The sequence below is a fragment of the Rhinopithecus bieti genome, unplaced genomic scaffold, assembly GCF_001698545.2.
Source record: "Rhinopithecus bieti isolate Rb0 unplaced genomic scaffold, ASM169854v2 scaffold_2254, whole genome shotgun sequence".
In the NCBI taxonomy this organism is placed as follows: Eukaryota; Metazoa; Chordata; class Mammalia; order Primates; family Cercopithecidae; genus Rhinopithecus; species Rhinopithecus bieti.
Window position 1 is genome coordinate 4754486 of NW_016803982.1, and position 10097 is coordinate 4764582.

The following is a 10097-nucleotide window of genomic DNA, read 5'->3' on the forward strand; positions in this document are numbered from 1 at the left end:
AGGGTTGCGCGCGGCCCGCGGGCCTCGCCGCCCCGCGCGGATCGCCGCGGCCCGGCCGTCCCGTGCCAGGAAGTAGCCGTCCTGAGCGCCATGGCTCACTCGCCGGTGCAGTCGGGCCTGCCCGGCATGCAGGTAGGCGGGCGCGGGCCGCGGGGCCGGGATGCGCGACCGGGGCGGAAGCGGCAACTTGGCAGTATCCACACGGCGCCCCCCCTACGCCCAGCTGGCCGGGGTCGGGCCAGAGCCTGGCTCCCCGCGCGCCCAGCTCGGCCGGGGGTCTGAGTCCGAGCCTCCGACGTCCCTGCCGGCTCTGGCGACCGAGGTCTCAGGCGTGTGCGTGCAAGAGCCGTAGGGAGCGCGGCCTGGGTCCGGATGTGGGGGTGCGGGCGCCTCGTCTTACGCGCTCCCCTCGCTCCAACACTTCTCCGGAGCTGCAGGCCCTGGGTGGCCCTCTCCCCGGGAGAAGTGAGGTGGAGTGATGCCCTTGGAGGCCCCCGCCGGGTCCCGGGGCCCTGCGTGCGGGCCGGGTTGGCGGCGGCCCCCAGGACGCGCCCCCCAGGCTCGTCCCTCACCCCCGGGCGGGCGGGCGGGAGACCTGGGCAGGGCGGGGACGGGGAGCGCGCCTGGACTCGTCCGGGCCCGAGCGGAGTAGGCAGGGCGGAGTGGAGGAAGGTGTAACCGCGAGTTCCACTTGGAGTGGCTTTGCCTGGAGCCCCCGTGCACTTGCGGTCCGGGGGGAAGTGCGAGCTGCAAACCTGCTGGAAGGAGGAATCCCTCGGACAGCCGCGCACCGGGGTCCCGGGCGCGGCCTGGCCCCGGGACCCTGGACTTTCACTTTGAGACTTGGTTGCATTTACAGGAGTTCTTCGCCCAGTAAACCTCTCCTTCGGTACTTGGTGACATCTTGGCCTACCAGTGACTTTTTGGGGGATGGGGGAGGAGTTGAATTTCAAATTTACATGTATAAGTTAAAGGATTTTGTTGTTGTTGTTTTGTTGCCGTTGGGGACTGCTTTTATCCCTTTCAAAAACAAAACCACCGTCCTTGGGTAACTCTTGTAAAGTTTGTAGGCGCAGAAATGGTGGCAAAATGTTTAGGATTGAAATCTTAGGATACAATTAGGGTATGTCATGAAAGTTTGCTCTCCCAGTCTAGCTGAGTGAACATTAAGTTTTGGAAGAAAACCAAAAGCATCCAAGTAGATTACCGGTTGGTTTATAGATACCAACAGGCTCCTTCCCTGTGTCTTGAGGGCTGAGAAGCACAGTGCCCAGACCTGGGACTGCCTCTGGAGTCTGCCCGCCTTTTCCAGTGAGATCATCCCTCTCCCTTCTTTTTTTGAAACCATAAAAAGAAAACTGGATTTCACTGTTCACGTTTGAATTCTGGAAAAATAAGAACTCAAAGTTACCTTTTTAATGGCAGCTAGAATTTTACTCCAACTGTGTGTGTGTGTGTGTATGTATGTATGTATATATTTAAGCAGTATATATATGTGTGTATATAAATGTTTAAGCAGTAATTAAATATATATATTTAAGCAGTAACAGTATCTAAAGAGTGACTGGGAAGATGCTTGAAGAATATTCTTTTGTCGAGTCTCGTTTAAGGAGCATTGAATTTAGCATGCATTCAAAACCTAAACTTCTGCTGACTGCTGGGTAACAATCAGATGTGGTTTCTTGGTATTTCCTAAAGCCGCTTTGGTATGAATTTAGAGGTGTGTAGGTCAGAGTGAACTGGGTGAAAAAACGAATTTCTTACCAGTCGAGCAAGAAGGACTCTTGTAATGATTTAAAAAAAAAACTTTTATCAATATTTCCTTTAGGTTGACATGTATACCATGTGCATCAGGTTGGAGTCTAGCACAAATGCCTCACTTGCTAAGTTAATTGGCCTTTGTGGATAGCCAATCAGTTTGAAAAGGTACTAAAGCCCCTTTGGCTGGTGCTGTGAAGTCAGTATCAGATGGTTACCAGGTGATATCTAGTATCTCACCTTTTCATTTTTTGTCCTTTTTTTTTGAGTGGATCAGAATTCTTAAATCTTGGGAAAAGAGGATACATTTCCTTAATAACTTTGCCTCTCAACTGTTATGTATCTGTTAGATTGTGTTACATGGGAACTGTTTTTGTTTTCTCAGTATAAAAGATGGTAAGTGTTTCTTAGGAGAAAAGATGATCAGGTTTTTAGCTGTTACAGTTTTACAGTTTTAGAGGTAGGAAAGTTGGCTTCTGCCAGTCATTCCTGTACCTAAGTACATCTACAGACTGTATGGTAACAGTGTATCATTCGGGGAAGAACATTCTTTTCTCCTTCCCCACCCCCCAAAAGAAAAACAACAAGTGGCCGGGCGCAGTGGCTCAAGCCTGTAATCCCAGCACTTTGGGAGGCCGAGACGGGCAGATCACGAGGTCAGGAGATCGAGACCATCCTGGCTAACACGGTGAAACCCCGTCTCTACTAAAATACAAAAAACTAGCCGGGTGAGGTGGCGGGCGCCTGTAGTCCCAGCTACTCGGGAGGTTGAGGCAGGAGAATGGCGTAAACCCGGGAGGCGGAGCTTGCAGTGAGCTGAGATCTGGCCACTGCACTCCAGCCCGGGTGACACAGCAAGACTCCGCCTAAAAAAAAAAATAAAATAAAAAAATAAAGAAAACAACAAGCACATTTATTTTCTACTTCAAATTAGCAGTTGCTACTGGCCTGGGAGGCTTCCCTAAGAGTTGTTGCTGAAGATTCAATTAAAAGCACACCCGCTTTCGACTGTTGTCTGCTAAATGGGAGGAGAGAAGTCCATATCTCTTCTATGGCTTGCCGTGATAGGCCTCATAGCCCTCCCTTTTTCTTGTCTCCTGACCAGGGCTTATAAGGAGTTGGCTTAGAAAGACAGCAGAGTCTGTAATCCCAGCACTTTGAGAGGCCGAAGCGGGCAGATCATGAGGTCAGGAGATTGAGACCATGCTTGCTAACAAGGTGAAACCCCGTTTCTACTAAAAATCAAAAAAATTAGCTGGGCATGGTGGCACAGGCCTGTAGTCCCAGCTACTCGAGAGGCTGAAGCAGGAGAATCGCTTGAACCCGGAGGTTGCATTGAGCTGAGATCGTGCCATTGAACCTCAGCCTGGGTGAGAGAGCCAGAGTCCATCTCAAAAAAAAAAAAAGAAAAAAAAAAAAAAAAAAGCAGAGTGAATTTAGGCCTAGGCAAGGATGCTTGAAAATAACAACCATGTAAGTATAAACACCATTTTTCCGTGTTTTGCAAATCATTTTTATGCCTCTTGATTCTTACTGGTACCGTTTGAGATGTAGACATTATACCATTTTGTAGATGTAGAGACCAAGGTGAGATCATATATGGCAGATTTGTTATTGGATCATATATGGCAGATTTGTTATTGGAAACTACTGCTCCTCCTGCTCCCACTCACCATGCAGTGTGACTGTTACATGGTTACTTTTACAAACATTAAAGTTTATCACATTGCCAGTTGGATTGGCCAAATAAACTAGAAACAGGAGGCCGATTTTTTAATTCAATCAGCAGCCCTTATTGAACTTCCGTCTGCCAGATCCTAGGGGAGGGATAGAAAGTGGTAGATCTGAATGAGGTTACCACTTTAAGTAAATGTTTAATGAAAGTTGCTGAAGCCTTTCCTTTTTTCTCCTAAACCCCAGTTTTATATTTCAGTAGGGGAAAAAAATAGACATCATAAACTGAATGAATGTAGTGACGACAAGTAAACATAAAGAAAGCAGGCTGATCTGTGACTATAAGTACTCCATCTTTCATTGAGCATTTCTTGTTTCACTCAATTGAGGTTAAAAGGAAAGCTTCGGATGGAGGCAGGAACGCCAATCGGCTTTGAGTTCGCAGAAATGTGATTTAAAAATGAGATTTCGATTTGCACATTTCTGTTACCAAATTTTATCAGTCACTTTTCAACTTTTCTGGACCGTGACCCATGTAAGAAATAAATTTTACATCAGGATAAAAAACAAGTTTCAGGAGACAGCACTAATCCTTACTACGGGTTGAATATCCCTCATCCAGAATGCTTGGGACCACAAGTGTTTCGAAGTTTGGAATATTTGCATTATATACTTGTGAACATCCGAAATCAGAAGTGCTCCAATGAGCATTTCCTTTGAGTCATGTTGGCGCTCAAAAAGTTTCATATTTTGGAGCATTTTGGATCAGGGATGCTCAGCTTGTGCTTGTGATGTGCTGTTGTGGTACATTTAAAAAAAGAGCTGGTTGCAACACTAGATTGATTTCACAGCCCACCTGTTCCTGACCCACAGTTTGAAAAATACTGAATTATATACGTCACATGTATTGCAAATTGCAGGGCCTGGTTAATTTACCGTGTTTCGAAGTTGTAAGTTTAACACAGTTTCGTATTTGAAAACTCAGATAATTTAGAGGAATAGCTTAAAAACCTGAAGTTTCTCCTTGTTAACATCATCCTGTCCCCCTCGTTCCCCTTCTGTTTTCTTGCTGCTTGGATAAATAGACCTTTGCTGAGAATGCCCCTTGCATCGGGGTCGTGAGACGGGTGTCTAATGGCCGGTTTGGGAACATAGGGAGCTTTTCTCAAGTGCTCTGCTCACCCTAGGGAAGCCTGTGCACTCTGGGAGTCTGGGAAATGAAGGCAAACACAGGACAGCTGCATTTAATTGTGGCTTAAGTGCTCTTGTACTTTTTTTTTTCTTGTTAGTGTCACATTTCCACAGGTCCTTTTCCATTCCTTCCTTGGGAGATGCCTGCCCAGTTACCCTGTTATCATCTGCACCCTGGGGGAAGGTTGGTGTGTCACTGGGTGTGGAGAGTCAGGACTTCTGAGACGTGGGTTCCGAGAGCACCTCAGGGACTTGCTGAACTGTGGAGTGTGCTGTGGTGATTGACAGCATTGGACTGGGGAGCCTGCAGAGTATGGTGCCCCGAGCTGTGGGAGGCAGAGTTCAGAGCCTCAGTCCATCCTGTTTTCAAGAGGTCGGCTGCCTGCCTTGGGGCAGTGGGGTGCCTGTAGACCTGGGGGAGGCCTTGGATCTGTAGACAGCAGGAAGTATGGCACATTTTTGAGCAGATGATCTCCTGTGGGGCTCCTGCTTTCTCAGGTGTGAGGAGTGCTGGGTGCCCCTTTAGAAGGCATTGCAGCACTTCAGGGAAGGGGAAGTCCAGGGATGCGAGTGGGGGGCCCAGGTGTCAGTAGGACAGCCTAGGTGGATTTTTTTTTACTGTTCACTCAGCTTGGTGACTTGAACTCTCAGTGAATATTTTATAGTGTTTCATTACTCCCTTTGCTCTGTGATCCTTTTTGCTGATCAATGCTAAAGAGTAATAAGGAAAGTACTCAGTTACTGTTAGTTACTGTTTTGTTACTGTTAGTTGTCTATGTGAGTGTCAAAAAACAAACCTATTTTCACTACTGGGTGTTCCAAAGTGTAACAATGGTAAGAATTTGTTATGCTTGAAAGTGTTCTTTTTTGAGGGGGAGGATGGTCACAAGGTTTTTTTAAATTAGAAAAACCGAAACTTTTGGAGGAGTCCAGTCTCGGATCTGGGAGTGAGTGTTCTTGATAGCATTTCACATAGAACCAAGTGAACTTCAAGTAGAAATTGGTCAGATTAGACTTTCTAGCATGCTAACGGAGCAGAGTGGCCCTGCGCTAAGCAGTGAATTCCCTCCCTCTTACTGACTTGGATGCTCTTCTTGGAGCTACGTTCTGATGCGTGTAGCTGAACTGCCTAATGTGGTGCAGGTTGAGGTTCATTTTCAGTTCAGTATTTTTCGAGGACCCTGGTGCAAGATGTAGGGTGAACAGTTACTGAGGGGAGAAGCCTGTCGGTGGTCACTGCTGCTTTCTGCTGTGCTTGTGCAGTTACACACACTCTAAAGCCGGAGTCCAGGCGTCCAGTGCTGTCCTGAGAAATGGGTCACTTAGCTCTTTATTTGGGTGATTATTCCCGGTGATTCAGAGCTGCCCTTGTGGCAGCTCCTTACCTGCAGGAAGTGGACCACACCCAGCCCACCTTTCTGTGGCTTTTTTTAATGCCTTAGCTCAGCTGATTATCATTAATGGAATCTTGTGGCTGGTGTGAGTGCAGGAAACAGAAGTTGCACTCTGTTATCCATGGCTCGCCACGTAGAATCAGCCGCTGTCGTCAGACTGGTTTGTAGCACTCATTTCCCATAATTATGTTTTTGCAGTGGAAATTATAAAAATCTCAGTGCCAAATGCTTTGAGAAAAGGAAAAAAAAACAAAAAACAAAAAAACAAAAAACAAAAAAAAAACCCTGCCTCCTGAGGTTGACTATGGAGTTTCTTAATCCTAAATGGCTCCCTGGTTTGCTCCTCAGTTTATTAGGGGAAATAAACTGAGATAGGCCTTTGCTTGGTACAAACTGTGAAACATCCCAAATTGGTGGTTGCCAGTCACTTTATGCGCACCCAGGGAACAACGTTGTTGACTCTAGAGACCTTCCATTGTGTTTTTTGAGGGTTCTTCGTCAGCAAGAGAAACCTTTTCTGTTCTGCGCCCTATTGATATCTGAATACATTGTGGGAACATTTCAGGTTTTAAATTAATGCTTACCAAATACGTAGCTGGGGTTTATCTTCCTATTATTTTAAGTCTCTTCCTGTTTTTTGTTTTTTTGTTTTTTTTTTGAGGGACGGGGTCTGCTCTGTCCCGTGGCCGGGCTGGAGTTTCACGCTGGCCGTGGATCTCAGCCTCATGCAAGCTCCGCCTCTGGGTTTAACCATTCTTCCTTGCCTCAGTCCTCCCGGAGTAGCCTGGACTACAGGCGCCAGCCACCCTCGGCCCGGCTAGGCTTTTTTTTGTTTTGTGTATTTTTTGAGCTAGCCAGAGACAGTGCGTTCACCCGTGTATTAGGCCAGGGGATGGTCTCAGAACTCCTCGTCATGGACCTCATGAGTCGGCCCCGATCTCGCGCCTCCCAAAAAGTGCTGGGAGAAGGCTTGAGACACGCGCAGCCGGGGCTGTCTTCTCTTCCTGTTTTTAAAGATAATTTTAGGCCTGTCAGGTTTGAAAGAACTGTTACAGTTGTGCCACATCCTTTGCTTTCATTTGTAATTACTTTAGGATTTTGTTTATTTAGGAATGTCTAATGGGTAGTTTTGTAAGGTTGGTTGGGAAAGATAGCAGCTGCTTCCACTTCCCTCCATTTCTTATTCCCTGAGGGCAGCCCCTTTGATCTCTCCTGGTTGATTTTTGTTTTTGTTACTCCTTAATTTATGAGGAACATCAAAAATTGGGCGCCGTGGCTCACGCCTGTAATCCCAGCACGTCGGGAGGCTGAGGCGGGTGGATCACTTGAAGTCAGGAGTTGAAGACCAGCTTGGCCAACATGGTGAAACTCCGTCTCTACTAAAAATACAAAAAATTAGCTGGGTGTGGTGGCGGTCGCCTGTAATCCCAGCTACTTGGGAGACTGAGGCAGGAGAAGTCTTTGAACCTGGGAGGTGGAGGTTGCAGTGAACTGAAAGGGTGCCACTGCACTCTAGCCTGGGTGACAGAGTGAAACTCCATCTCAAAAAAAAAAAAAATTGCTGCCTGTGTGTTTTTTTTTTTTTCTGGTTTCAGGTGTGGTCTATAGACTTTGGACCCTGTGGATGAGGATTTACTTCTCTTCTGCTTGCCTGTTTTCCTCACATGGACTCCCCTCTCTCTTCCAGCAGAGATGTTGGAATGTCAGTGAGGTCAGAATGCAGTGTGTACACTGATGGACTGCAGACTGATCCACAGCCCAGCCGTTATTACTCAGCCATCGTTACTGATCAGATCTCTTTTGGAATTCTTTTCTTTTGGTAATACTTAACAGCTCATGCATCCCAGCACTCTGCAATTATTGCAACCTTGTCTTAGGAAGTTCCGGTGGGCACCTGTGCCCTTCGTCCCCTGCATATCTTCTGTGCTTTTTTTTTTTTTTTTTTTTGAGACGGAGTCTTGCTCTGTCGCCCTGCCTGGAGTGCAGTGGCCGGATCTCAGCTCACTGCAAGCTCCGCCTCCCGGGTTTACGCCATTCTCCTGCCTCAGCCTCCCGAGTAGCTGGGACTACAGGCGCCAGCCACCTCGCCTGGCTAGCTTTTTGTATTTTTTTTTTTAGTAGAGACGGGGTTTCACCGTGTTAGCCAGGATGGTCTCGAACTCCTGACCTCGTGATTCGCCCGTCTCGGCCTCCCAAAGTGCTGGGATTACAGGCTTGAGCCACCGCGCCCGGCCCTTCTGTGCTTCTTGTGCCGCCCCCATCCTCTGGTCTTCCTTTGCCCTCATCCTCTGGGGTCCTTCTGCTGCTCTCTTGTGTTGAATATCTTTTTTTTTTTTTTGTCTCGCCTGTCATTGTCTTTCTTGGCTTATGCAGGGTGTTGGTTGGGCATATAGTGTGCTATTTTCTGTGAACAGGCAACGTGGGAGACAGGCTTTTCAAAAATTTCTTTTTTCCTTCTTCCTAAGTTGATATTTTAGCATGGTATAAAATTGCAGGGTGGACATTCATTTCCTTCAGAATTTTATTTTATTTTATTTTATTTTATTTTATTTTTTGAAACGGAGTCTGGCTCTGTCGCCCAGGCTGGAGTGCAGTGGCCAGATCTCAGCTCACTGCAAGTTCCGCCTCTCGGGTTTACGCCATTCTCCTGCCTCCCGCCTCCCAAGTAGCTGGGACTACAGGCGCCCGCCTCGTCGCCCGGCTAGCTTTTTGCATGCTTTAGTAGAGACGGGGGTTCACCGTATTAGCCAGGGTGCTCTCGATCTCCTGACCTTGTGATCCGCCCGTCTCGGCCTCCCAAAGTGCTGGGATTACAGGCTTGAGCCACCGCGCCCGGCCGTTTCCTTCAGAATTTTAAAGGTGTCTCTGCACTGTGTTTTAGCTTCCAGTGTTGCTGTTGAAGATGGAGGCCCCGCCAGCACCGGCTTCTGTGTGTGCAGGCTGTGCTGTTCTTCCTGGACCTAATGGGATCTGAACTTTTTCCTTGTGTTCTGAAGTTTCACAATTATGCGTCTTGGAGTGGGGCTGTTTTCGTTTCTCGTGACAAATACTTGGTTAGGCCCTTTCTGTTAAGTGACTCAGGTCTTTCTGTTGATTTTTTTCTTTGATTCCCCCCACCCCCTGTCCCCCTTCCATTTTCTGTGTTCTTTCTTTCTGAAAGTTTATTACTTGGGTAGTGAACCTTCTGGACCGGCCCTCAAATGTTCTTTTTTCTTTTTTGAGACGGAGTCTCGCTCTGTCACCCAGGCTGGAGTGCAATGGCGTGATCTCCATTCAATGCAACATCTGCCTCCGGGGTTCAAGCAATTCTCCTGCTTCAACCTCCCGAGTAGCTGGATTACAGGCGCCCACCACCATGCCTGGCTAATTTTTGTATTTTTTAGTAGAGATGTGGTTTCACCATGTTGGTTAGGCTGGTCTTGAACTCCTGACCTCAGGTGATCCACACGCCTCGGCCTCCCAAAGTGCTGGGATTACAGGCGTGAGGAACTGTGCCCGGCCTTCATTCCCTGTTTTTAAATATGCTGCCTCTGCTTCTGGCTGTGTCTGCTGCAGCCTGGTCCATATATCCTTAATTTTTCCTTCCTTTGCAGATAGTGTATTTTCCATCATTTCCTTGACTTTGGGAGCCTGGCTGTGAGATGTGGGGCAAGCTGTCTGACTGTCTACCCACTTCCGTAGCTGACTTTGAGGCTCTGTCTGGTTCACTCGTTCCCACAGCAGAGGGACCTGGTGCGGTCATTCCTGAGAGCTGGGGGTCCAGCACTGTGAGTTAAGTTAGTTCTCTGCTGGCCAGGTGCAGTGGCTCACGCCTGTAATCTCAGCACTTTGGGAGGCCAAGGCAGGTGGATCATTTGAGGTCAGGATTTCAAGACCACCCTGGCCAACATGGTGAAACCCCTTCTCTACCAAAAACACAAAAATTAGCCGGGCATGGTGGTACACGCCTGTAATCCCAGCTGCTTGGCAGGCTGAGGCAGGAGAATTGCTTGAACCCGGGAGGTGAAAGTTACAATGAGTTGAGATGGTGCCATTGCACTCCAGCCTGGGTGACAGAGCAAGACTCCGCCTCCAAAAAAA

The 10097-nt window shown here is 47.9% G+C and overlaps 1 protein-coding gene across 6 annotated transcripts in view; it reads left to right on the forward strand.

Annotated features, from left to right (window-relative positions):
- The first annotated feature begins 6 nt into the window (after positions 1 to 6).
- The window catches only part of STK24 (serine/threonine kinase 24), a 143496-nt gene continuing 133405 nt past the window's right edge, over positions 7 to 10097 (forward strand). For 5 of the 6 annotated variants that reach the window (XM_017862124.1, XM_017862131.1, XM_017862118.1 and 2 more), the window contains exon 1: positions 7 to 132. In XM_017862124.1, coding sequence (XP_017717613.1) covers positions 91 to 132 — 42 coding nt within the window. In that variant the 5' untranslated portion in view covers positions 7 to 90. Of the gene's footprint in view, positions 133 to 655; positions 890 to 10097 lie in introns of those variants that run through there. The other variant, XM_017862138.1, reaches the window with a different exon arrangement.